Source organism: Chaetura pelagica, unplaced genomic scaffold (assembly GCF_000747805.2).
Source record: "Chaetura pelagica isolate M959 unplaced genomic scaffold, ChaPel_1.0 scaffold79, whole genome shotgun sequence".
NCBI classification, from domain to species: Eukaryota; Metazoa; Chordata; class Aves; order Apodiformes; family Apodidae; genus Chaetura; species Chaetura pelagica.
The window spans coordinates 3,871,642-3,884,476 of NW_009969339.1; the positions used below are offsets into that span (position 1 = coordinate 3,871,642).

Here is a 12,835-nt window from a genome sequence, read left to right on the forward strand (position 1 = left end):
CCTGCTGAAGTTCACAGGTTTGAATGCCTCACTTGGAGTTCCCCCTTCACATTGCCCCTGGTAAGATAAGGACCTGTCACCCTCTTTAAGGGCTTCCAAGAACACCATTAGATGATACTGCAGGGGAAAAAAAAAACCCACAAAAAACCCAGAATCTGTGGATGCTTTGAGAATGATTCAGATTGCCAGCAGTCCATTCCATTAATGGACCTCATATTATATGACTTATACTGTATCACTTAGGAAACACAAAGCAAGAGAAATGGGCTTCACTTCTGCAAACAACCATCCTGGTGCTCTCTATTAAACTTTGTAGGTAACACACCCAGGTAACAACACAGATTCTGCACAAAGACCTGCAAAGGTGACACACAGTTTTTGCAGGAATCGTCAGCTCCAAACACTACTAAAACCAGTGAAGCAACCCTGATTTATATCTGAGAGAAGCAGTTCCCCAAACACTGGAGAAAATTAAGCTCTTAATTAAAGAGGAACACCAAGACAAACACAACAAATAAATGGTTGTGAGGCCTCACATACTTCACTTCAAAAGCGAAGTCCTAGAGAGTAAAAATCTTTAAAAGACTAGAATTTAATAGAAATAATTATTATGTAGCTGGTCCCCTTCCATTGCACCAGTTTATAAACCTATTTGGATTACACATACATTTTTAAAAAAATTAACTTTGATAACCACTTTAGCAGAAATAGGTATTTGAAGCTTTCATAAATGGATCTTTGAGTGGAAGGAAAATTCTGTACTTCCCAGTAGAGGGAGCACTGGGCTAGAGAACATCAGAAACCTTTCACAAATGAACATGTTAAAAAAAATAAATCCCAGATTAAAACAAATTGTTAGATTTATAAGTGTTAAAGCCAGATAATTTCCTGTCCTTCCCCCCGTCCTTTTCTCAAATTCTGGCCTCTTTCGTAGAGCTCTGCTATTCAGATTTATAACACTTTACCCCAGAATGCTACGAAAGCGGAGATATGAGGTGGCTTCATATACAAACCTCTGCACAGACAGGATGAATTCCTATGGTGCTGTCCAGCTGTTCTTTTGTCATCCCACATTTAATAGCAGCTGCAAACCCTTGAGTGACTTCTCCAGCATTTGGACCAAGGACATGGAAACCAATGACTCTCTCCTAAATACCAAAGACAATCAAATGCAAAAGCCCAGTCATGGATTCAGTTCTCTTTAGATAACATGTAATGTTTTCTTACTCATAGTATGTAATTTCATCAGTTCACAGAATATACCACAAATTAATGTAATCACACAAATGTGAACTATCACTAGCACCAACACATGGGAGATAGTAGGTATAATTTTGTTCTCTCTCCAAATGGGAAAGATTCATCAGGAACTCAAGAATCAGCTTCCTTACAAGGTTTTGTGCAGGAGCCCTCTGTTCACATCGTCAGCACACAAACTTAACACACACCTTTATCTCTGTCTGATTATAGTGTATGTCCAAACTGCAAACATGCAATTAAATTTTATTCAGGCAAGCTATTCCACTCATTCCAATAGACTGCTTGCCTAAATAAAGATCGGCACCTTGCACAAAGGTTTGCCACATCAGGGTCTATGCTGCTCTGGCACATGATGCACATGTATTAAAGACATTTCAGTTTCATAGTTGCTTACGGGAAAGGGTCACAAGCTAAACAGATGTAGCAAGAGCTGCATTGTAACTAAACTTGTGACAATTCTTGTTGCAGTGCTCGCTGTCATTGGGAGAGAACATACCTAGAGACTGGCATAACAAACTGAAAGACACCCAGTTACAAGGAAGATTCTATTACTTCACACTTCTCACATCTGTACTACTGTTCAATTGCAAAATTTGTCAAACTGCACACATATCCTCAGCAAACACTCAACAGAAGTACTGACTTAACCTGCTTGTCTTCAAGAAAAGCAAGTCTCCGTTAAAAAATGCCAACTACCATTGCCTTCAGTGGCTTTCAGAGCATTATTCAGGTTTTGCTGAGCATAGATGTAGCCCAGTTGGGTAGCAAAAGTTATCTGCTCCTCCTGCTAAATATCACTTGTAAGGGAATGTGGATACTCAGTACTCTGAAGGGTTACTTTTTTTTCAGGAAGCCTGAGGACAGAGATTTAGCACTGGGTTTATTTAAATAAGAAAAACTATAACTGGGTAATAATAAAATTGAATTATCCTTATTTTCCTTTAAATATATGTACATATATAAAAATAAAAGAGGGTAACTACAGTTTCAGATAGTTTCTAAATACATTTTTCATCCAGGCTAACTTTCAGCTCTACCTCTAGATGTTTAAATACATTCCAAATTTTCAGGACAAGAAATGGAAACAAATTAATGAAGTTCTTTAAACCACCATTAAGCCTTTTCATATCTTAAGTAACTTTGCTTTAGGAACATAACCATGGCCTCCAAAATAGTTTCCACACTTATGCAAACTCCTCCAGAAAGAGGAGATAGGCAAAACCAGTCAGGTTTCCAAATTTTACAAAACCATGACGTGATGCTTAGAAAGACTGCATTAAGATAAATCTCTGTCTAATGGTAACATAAAATACACAAAGCAGATCTAAATTTTTTTTTAGGACTGAGAACCCCATGCTACTGTCTTAAAAGGAATACATCTTTGCAGCCTATGAATTTTCATAATAATTCATATTATTAAAGTCAACTAAATTTTTATTTAAAATATTATGATCATTCAGAGGCAGACATGTAAAGTCATTCTGCTTGTGCTTCAGCAGGTACCTTAGATTTTTATAGCCAGACGTTTTAACCTACTCCAAGGATAATCCTGGCATTATCACTCTAAATGAGATCTGTGCAGGCAAGACACATTAATCCTGTTAGAACAAGCTCAAAAGTTTTACAGACACATGTGGATTTGCAGAGATCACAAGGTGTGATGGTTTCCAACTGACCTCAATTTCAGAAAGGGAATCTCCCAGAAAAGTGGAACATCTCCCTTATGAGGAAAGGCTGAGGGAGCTGGGTCTCTTTAGCTTGGAGGAGAATGAGGGGTGACCTCATCAATGTTTACAAATATGTTAAGGGCGAGTGTCAGGAGGACAGAGCCAGGCTTTTTTCAGTGATGTCCAGTGATAGGACAAGGGGCAATGGGTGCAATCTGGAACGTAGGAGGTTCCACGTAAACATGAGAAAAAAACTTCTTTTCTGTGAGAGTGACAGAGCCCTGGAACAGGCTGCCCAGAGAGGTTGTGGAGTCTCCTCTGGAGACATTCAAAACCCGCCTGGACACGTTCCTGTGTGATGTGCTCTGGGTGATCCTGCCTGGCAGGGGGGTTGGACTAGATGATCTTTCGAGGTCCCTTCCAACCCCTAAGATTCTGGGATTCTCTGATTCTGTGAAAGAACCCTCCAGTGTGGGGAGGAGAGATTAAGATAAACACACAACTTCTAGTAATTTTTACATGCATTGCTTTGTTCATTTTTTACAGTTCATAAACAGTCTTAAAAATCTCTACTTCATGCTTCTCGTATATGAGGAAGTACCATGTACCGATGCTAATGACAGGATTTTCTATTTTACTGAGCACCATTTTTGTATAAACAGAAGTACTGCATCCCTATTAGTATTTACTGAATTTCAAAAGGTAGAAAAATTTAAATTAATTTTGTATTTGTTAAAAATAACCTATTTACAGCTGTGGTATCAACAGTCTCTACAATGAACAGATGGCTGCTGTTTTCCCTAGAAGGAAAGATGCACTTACGTTATCTGGAATATTGCAAATTATCTTTGCATAGCATTTGTTGTTGTCTCTGGATGGCACAGTCCATTCCAGTGGCCAGAAATGACTATGGTACACCTGGAAATGCAACACAAGTTTAAAAAAAATATGAATCTAAAAATATGAATATAAATTATGAAATTTCACAGCAGAGAGCACGATCTTCCAAACATTCCCAGATAATCTTAAATCTCCTTTGTCTACCTCCAAAAGCAGAGTTTTTCTATTGGCTGCAATTGCTTTTGGAAATCACAAATGTAAAAACTTCCAACAACCATGATGCACCACAAGGATGAACTAATAACTCTTCATTAGGAATCAGCCACACAGGTAGAATTCAGAATACATTATATCAGGGTGAGACTCTTTCCCCTTGATGAATGCCAAAGAATGAAGCCTCTACAAAACAAGCACTAGTGTAATCAAACACTTAAAAAAAAGAAGCCATAAGTGTAGCACATTTCCAGGATGCAGCTCACCATGCTGTCATTAAACTAGACAAATACAAGCTTCCCTCATTGAAGGCTGTGTTGTCTCTGGGTCCACCCAGTATGAAGGCAAAAATATTTCTCAGAGCAGTTAAAGGGAAGAAATAGCCTCAGAGCCTGGTTTTAGGAGAGATGAAGGCATGCTTTTTGCATGATTTCTCAGATTATGCATCATTGTAGAATGCAAAGTACATAAAAACTAAACCAAACCAAACAACAAGACCACATTCTTCTGTTTGCCCCAGCCAACACCATGGGGCAGATTCGTAACTGCAGACAAGGCTGTTCACCCACCCATATAGCACGTATTTCAGAAAATGATGGTATTTTGAGGCATAGTTCCACCCACAACTCTCAACAACTCCCACTACAAGCTAACCTCAAACTGATTATTATTTGAAGTAAATTTTTAATTGATCACCACTCCAGTAAAAATACGTCCCTTTGCAAACTACGAGAGACAGCTCAGTGTTTTTTGATATTAATGGGGCTACAAGGCATTTATGGGCATTGCTCTCTGCAACTGAAATTAACAGGTCTGAATGATGGATGCAACTCAATAATCCTACTGAAGCTTGAAAAACTCAATATGGTGACGTGATAGAGAGCTCAGAATAATTACTACTTAGCCATGATACAATTGCTTCTGGATGCACACCTTCAAAAATGGCTTTGAAGCTGGGAAGTGCATTTTCCACAAAGAAGGAATCAGTGTTACACATGGAACAGCAAGAATTTTACTCCGTAACAAAAATTTTACTGTGTATATAGAAGCTTTGTGGGTAGAAGAGAATTTAAACCTCTGACCACTAGTCAGGTTAGCAGTACTTGACACACTGCCATTTTAAGTCCTATTTATTTATTTTCTCCACAGCCCACATGAAAAATTCTAACTGACAAAGCTAAGAGGAAGATAAGTTCTCAGCTTTATGAGGCAACACTTAATCTGCTTATTTATTATATATATATTACTTAACAATGCTCCTCAGGTGATCTTCATGCAATATAGAAGTTCAGTTTATTGTCATACTTCCTACCTTCATGATTTCTGTAATGTGGACTATACAGTATTTTTTAAGAACAAGCCTTAGGCACTAAGTGCTTACAGAAGTCTAATTCTGCTCCTGACCAGCAATCCCAGTGAACGAAAAGGGACCATTCACGTGAGGAAAATTAAGCATCTAACTCCTTGCATAGTCAAAATGAATGGGAAAAATGAGCATAATAGAATTTGGCTTTGTGAAGTGAAAATCCCCATGGCAAGGAATTTACCACACTGTAGCTGCAAAGAGCTTCACTTTGACATTAAACCCAACGTGTTGCCTCCAACACATAACCAGCACTGATCTATCCTGAAGTATTTGCAGGCACAAAGAAACCTTTTCTTTTTTCTTTTAACAAAATATTCCAGACTCATTCAAACTCTGTTGCCAAAAATAGAACGTATCTGCAACTAGAGCTACAGGAATTGGGGACTACTTTTATACCATGTCTAGGAATTGCCAAGGGTGGCAAAAATGTACCTAGTCACCTGCTGCCCTTACATCAGAACACAGAATGCTGTTTTAGTCACTCCTAACATTATTTTAAATTACAAATTGGGAACGTAAAAGCCAGATGAAACTAAGGCATTTACCTCAATGTTTTCCTCTCCAAACTTCTCCACTGCAGCCTCTTCTGAATATCCACAGGCTCCATACTCCAAAGGAGTGAATACAGTGGTTGGAACATTCACATAGTCACACTGTGTTGCATTCAAAAGAAATTTAAAAACCCACACAACATTAGTAATAAAATCAGCACAATAGATAAAAATTCAGCAGTTTGAAATTCAGACAGGAGGAAAGGTTGGATTATTTACATTTCTGAAAGTTACCTTTTCCTTTTAAATTAAAAAAGTTGTTTTAAATTAAATCATAGGTTTGGTGGTGTCCCTCTCAGAGGCATTAACTAGAGCAAGAACAGAAAGAATTTAAAGCCACACTGACATTAACATGCATAGATTAAAAGAAAGAGGAGCTTCAGTGCCCTGTTTTAAAGACAAACCACATCAAAGGTGTGGTAAATTTTTAAAACAGATAAAAAGTAGACTGTTCAACTGCCTATGCAAAGCATGTTATTTTTATCTGGAAATGCTGCTAAGGAACCCTACCATCAAAACCCAACCTCTTTTTTATCGACTGTAGCCTAGATAGCAGTGCCAAAGAATCAAAGACATGAACTACAGCCATTTGGGGGGACAACTGGAAATAGAGCTAATACTGTGGGCCTAATCACGTACCATGAGAGACAATCTTTGTCCCTTGACTTCAATGGAGCTTTACAGTGTCCTGGAAGTTGTCTCTGGGCAACACCTAGGCCTGACCATCCTCACTATAAAGAAGTTTCTTCTTACATTTAAATGGAATATTCCTGTGTTTCAGCCTGAAATCTAGTGCCTCTTGTCCTGGCCCTTCAAACCACTGAAAAGGGTCTGGCTCCATCTTCTTTAGTCTCTACCATCAGGTACAAATACACATCGATATAAGAGCTTCCTAAGCCATCTCTTCTGCAGTGTATAAAAACTGCCAGCTGTCTCAGCCTCTCCTCATATGCCAGATGCTCCAGTCCCCTAGTAATAGCCATAGCCCTCTGATGGACTTGCCCTATCTTTCTTGTACTGGGGAACCCAAAACTGGACACAAAATCCAAACCTGTCTCACAAGTGCAAAGTGGAGAGGAAAAGGTCCCTTCCCTAAACCTGCTGGCAATGGTCTGCCAGGATGTATCTGATGCAGGATGCAGTCCAGGTGCTGAAAAGGGCAACGAGGCTGATTAGGGGTCCTGAGAACTGGCCTTATGAGGATAAGCTGAGGGAGCTGGGGCTGTTCAGCCTGGAGAAAAGGAAGCTGAGGGGAGAACTCTCTACAGCTACATGAGAGGAGGTTGTAGTGAGGTGGATGTTGGCCTCTTCTCCCTACTGACTAGTGATAGGACAAGAGGAAATGGGATTGCACCAAGGAAGGTTCAGGGGGGAATATTAGGAAAAATTTCTTCACAGAAAGAGTGGTGAGGCATTGGAACAGGCTGCTCAGGGAGGTGGTAGATGCCCTGTCCCTGGAGGTGTTAAAAAATGGGTAGATGGGGTATTTCAGGAGATGGTTTAGTGATCAGGGCTTGTAGGGCTGATGGTTGGACTTGATGATCTTGAAGGTCTTTTCCAACCTTGATGATTCTATGATTTTATGTCACTGACCTTCTTTGCCACAAAGGTACATTGCTGACTCACAGTCAACTTTTCCTCCAGACACCCTAAGGCTGTCTCTGCACAGCTACTTTCCAGCTGCTGAGTCCCCATCCCGTGGTGGTGCATGGGGTGACACCTTCCCATGCACAGGACTTTGCACATCTCCTTGCTCAACTCCATTAGATTCTCATCAGCCCATTTCCCTAGCCAAATGAGTGACAGCACAATCACTGGGTGCATCAGACACTTATCATAGAATCATAGAATGATTAAAGATGGAAGGGGCCACACTTCTTTTGATGCAGCCCAAGATGCAGTTGCTCTCTGGGCTCCAGCACACACTGGTGGCTCATGTCGAGCTTCTCATCAAGTACTACCCCCAAGTCCTTCTCTTCAGGACTGCTCTCCAGCCATTCCTACCCCAGCCTGTGGATTTCAACTCTTAACTAATTTCTTTTGTGACTGGGGATCAACTAAGATGCAGCTTCCCATTCTTTCCCCACCCATCCATAACACTTTGTTAGGTTTTTTTATATAATCACTCCTTCTGAATTTGTTACAACAGCAATGTAAGCCAGGATCCCATCTAGGAAGTCATTAATTTCTTGGATTCACTGAAAGAGATGATGCTTTCTTTGGCAGCCTGAGGATTTTCATACCTAGAGGGACAGTTATCTGGCATAAAATGTAAATTAAGACATATCCATAATACTGCAGGAAGAAAAAAATTCTGGCTTCTGCCACGGTTTTCTTCAACTTTCTCTGGCTGATGTAATGACATTATGCACACTGATTTAGGGGCTGTTACTGCTATACCTGCCAACCTACAATAAACAGCTCAATTAAGCTCTAAATCTGACCAACAGCTGAACTTGATATGAATACAGCAGGTTCTAAAAGAGAAAAACCTTTGTGCTTATGCCCTATGGTTACGAGCACGAGAGAAGCACCCACATCAGTGGTACTCGGATAACAGTTCTCTAAAAGCACTCTCCCTTCCCCTGGGTGTAAAGAGAATGTGTAAATGAGTACCCATGTTACTCCTATTTGGACTAGCATAACTTGACTGAAACCTACAGCTGCAATAGTATGAAATGTAAATACTGCCTTGATGAACTCAACGTCTCAGGTATAAGTACATGCTGACTTATTGGTACATTCGATCTTCCTTTGTGTCTACCTTCAATTATAAGCAGAACTATGTATTAAATTGAAAACATATGGATGGGAAGTGAAAAAAATGGTGGAAATCATGTTGAAAATTAAGAGCATCACAAACCCTTCTTACACTCTTATTTAGGGAATGTAGGTAGGTTCAGTTAACTGCCTCTGTATTAGAGTTAAAGCATTTAATGGGACGGAAATGATTGCTGACTTTTAGGTAAGATGGTAGAATTAAAAACAATTATCTCAGTTAATTTTATTATCAATATACTTTGAGAGAAATACAAAACCTCCTAATAGGAAAAAAGAGACTACTGCTTAATCCATAAGGAATTAAACTCATCCTACACAATTACCAGACCATATCTGCAGTAATATCTTTGCAAAGGGAAAATTAAAGTGATCATCAAAGCTAATCCTTAAAAGCCTACTGAGTTTTCCATCAAGCAGACTTGCACTCTGCACTTAGAAGTAGAGCAGTGACCGTGTTGTGTAGCAACTGTTACTTACCTTTCTGGTTGCCCCTGCATACAGCCTTTGAACTAACAATCTTCCTGCCTGGATTGCCACTGGTGTGAGCTCCAACTTGTCCTGCAATATATCTCCAACAGCATAGATATACGGCACGTTTGTTTGCTCCTCATCGTTGACAGGAATTTTTCCTGTTCTGCAATTTGAATTAGTAAGAAAAAAAGATCTAAGTGTTCTGCTGTGAAGACTGGAGATGTAAATAACCTTGCACGATTTAGGCCCTTCGACTTTGAGAGCAAGGCACATATTTGAACTATGAGGGAAATAAGTCATATTCATAATCTCACAGCCTTGGGGAAGAATGTAAAGTAGTGCACATTTCACTAAAACTACAGGAATTTACTGGGTAAGGAGGTAGTCCCTGAAGCTGCAATCCATCTCCTGAGTAAATTCTTTGCTGAGGCATGAATCCTTCCCTCAAACATGCTCTTCCACCAGGTGACTTGTGTACTGGCAATCTCAAGGAATGACAGTAAGACATCATCTCCCACTCAAACTGTAGGAAAAAAGAACTTCTCCACTACTGAAATTCCAGTCCAGTGGCCAAAGTAGTTTCTATATACTGACCCTTCAGGCTTCTACACAGACACAAGTCAAGCTGTTAAATGCCCTAATTAACGGACAGTCACCAAGCTTTTTAGCTGTAAGTGTACTGAGCTAATGCAAGTTTTTAATGATTAATTTTTTTCACTTCATTAATAACTAAGGTAGTGCAGTAATTACTGCAGGAAACATATGTAACAGGGAAAGTTAATCAGACAGGCACAGAAGCAGTCACACAGCTACTTGAGGAACCAGTGGTGATCCCCATATTTAAAAAAATTACTTCATCCATTTTGCTCATTAACAAATGTAGAGTTTATGCTAATAAATGCAAGTAATTTTATAGCTCATTCTATTAAGCTAGTAACAGGTATCCTGATAACAGACGGATGTGTATTATTCTACAAGACAACACAAGTCTGACAATTTCGAGTGGACCAAAATTTTCACTTATTTAGAACACCACAACAGCACCCTTAAGCAACATCATTCACTGTGCTCATACACAAAGATAGATAGATAGATAGATAGCAGGTAAGAAAGGCAGGTAAGAAAGACAGGTAAGAAAGGCATCAGTTGCCCTCTACACTGTTTTTCCATCGACTACCAAGTCAATTTCATGGTTCTATGGCTTTTCTTCAAAGGCAACATCTTCTATGCTCCAGATGCTTAGAATATGTTTTAGCTACCAATATCCATAATGTTAGTGCTGCAATGACCTCACTACATTAAACATGAAAATCTCTAGAGCATCCAGACTGCTCCCAGGAGCTGCTCCAAGGCAAGCAATGTTCTCCTCCAAAACCTAAAACACGTCAGCTCCAACTGTGAGTTTAAGGAATGCTACTTTGACCTTGCATTTCAAAATAAACACACAGTAGCATTTCGATTAAAAATTTAAACAAAACCCACCACACTAAAAGTCTGTATGAACAAACAGATCTCTGCTCCAAGAGGTGGTAGAGAGAAAAAAAAGGAGATAGGAATAAGAGCACAAGGAACAATGGACAGATGCTAGAAAGCCCACTCATGGAAGAAGCTGAGACTAACCTGTGGACCTAGACAGAATGGAACGGACATTTCTGACTCCCAGCATTTAGGAACTGACATTTCAGTACCAAAAAAGTAAACATGGCAGTACTATGGAAAAAAATGCAGCTACCTGCTACACTATTCAAGCATATGCGAAAGGGAAACAGATTTTTCCTCAAAGCATCTGAATATTCATGCACCACCATCACTGCAGTAGTGAATGATACAAGCTCACTAGCCAGTGGTGTACAGACATCTGTTCTTACTTTTCATTGATCTTCACTCCAACTTTGTCCAAGCCAATTTTTCTTGTGCATGCATCTCTTCCAATTGCTAGCAACACCTGCAAAACAGCAATGAACACATTACTCATTTATTTAAACCTTAAAAGTGCATCTGCATGTGGCTCTCTATTATTTTAATTATATACCAAGGATTAGTAGCTAAGGCTTGGTCCCATTTAGATTAATAGGTTTGTTACCCATTGTACATTCACAGAGTTCAAGACAAGCCACACCATCACCATGACCTAACAATACCAGGTTTTAACAATAAGAAGCAGCCTTCCCTAGAAAAATATCCAGAGAGTAGTCTCAACAAATCAATTAGGGCCAGGAAAGGGCTCTTCAGGAAGGAAACTCAGGTGCTTAGGCAAATAGAAAGACCATAAAACAACCTGTTTTGATCAGAAAATACAATTTACTTATATAGGCTCTCAGACAAGCCACTGCTGAAAAATATTATTTGTTGAACATGAGTTGTTTGAACATTTATTCAGAATGATGGACAGACCATGCCAGATTCTTACTTAACCTCTTAACTTGGCTACCCTAACAAGCAAAGTAAGTTCCATACTATGACAAGGAAAAGAGCTATTCCCTTTGCAGTCCTGGACAACTGCCCAGGTAGCCACACAAAGCTTTTCTTATCACAACTAAGAACTGTGCTGAAGGAATCAGAGATCTGCTTCAAGTCTTTTGGATGACCAAGCATGCCAGATCTTCAGAGCTGAAGGTCTTAAAACGCATCATAACAGCTCACAACTACTATGAGTAAGAGCACTGCAGTGAAAGATGCAGTAACAATAAGAAATCAGAAGTTTCCTTAATGAAAAGACTGCACCAATTTGCTGGCTAAAAAAAGCTTTCACTATGATGGACCAGGAAAAACAGTATTGCAACACTGTGCAGTGGCACTGCTATTGTTAAACTTTCTCATAACACTAGCACTCAGATGTTCTAAGGCATGTCCTTGTTATGGGATGACTGATGCACTACACAGATGAATGAGGTCAATGGCACACAGTTTTTGCAGTCTGAAATCCCAGGCTGGCAAATGCTTGTCTTTACCCACTCTGTGTAGTTCCAAATACCTAATTCACATTTGTGTTTTTTTTCCTTTCAACATCAAGGCTTAAGAAAATTAATGGGGTGGGGAGTGATGGAAACAGTCAATCAAACCTATAATGGCATACCTGCACACTGCAATTTTACTGTTTTAAGTGTGTAATGAAGTTCCCTGACTGATTTGCTACAGGGCATCAGTTGTTTTTGTGAAGGCATTGTGTCAACAACAGGTCTTGACAAGACATTACATTTGCTTGTTTAGCTCCTGCTCAGACCATTGATTTGTGCTAATTCCAGAACATGCTTTAGTTACTATGAAAGTTATTATACATCATTTCTTATAGCTTATGACAAATATCCCACTGGGGAGAAATCCTACAGCTGACTGCACATGACCAAGTCCATCTACACCCCTAAGCTAAAAAGCAGGTTTCAAAAGTATGCAAGTGATCCGGTAAGGCACATGGGAGTCAGGATCACGCACTCTGGGACTTCTGTCACATTAGTTACCTGTTGATTGTGTGTAATTAGCATATTGTAATGATTAAAAATAATTTCCAAAAATCTAAACTATGGATAAAACACTTCAAAAAATCTTAGCATTAAATGGAAGGCTATTTCACATTCTTTATGTATCTAAACAGCACTTACAGTGTTGTATTCCCCTTCGATTATTTCATTCCCCTTTGTGGACTTGGCTGTAACTTTCAATCTTCCAGGAGTTCCTTCCTCAATCTG

General features: G+C 39.4%; 1 protein-coding gene across 1 annotated transcript in view; it reads right to left on the reverse strand.

The window, feature by feature from the left end:
- Positions 1-12,835, reverse strand: part of TXNRD1 (thioredoxin reductase 1) — a 26,077-nt gene that overhangs the window by 2,345 nt on the left and 10,897 nt on the right. The window contains exons 8-13 of the mRNA XM_010005793.1: positions 12,749-12,835; positions 11,018-11,094; positions 9,156-9,312; positions 5,892-5,999; positions 3,750-3,845; positions 1,014-1,148 (exon numbers count right to left, since the gene is read on the reverse strand). The exon at positions 12,749-12,835 is cut by the window's right edge and continues 4 nt beyond it. Coding sequence (XP_010004095.1) covers positions 1,014-1,148; positions 3,750-3,845; positions 5,892-5,999; positions 9,156-9,312; positions 11,018-11,094; positions 12,749-12,835 — 660 coding nt within the window. The remainder of the gene's footprint in view (positions 1-1,013; positions 1,149-3,749; positions 3,846-5,891; positions 6,000-9,155; positions 9,313-11,017; positions 11,095-12,748) is intronic.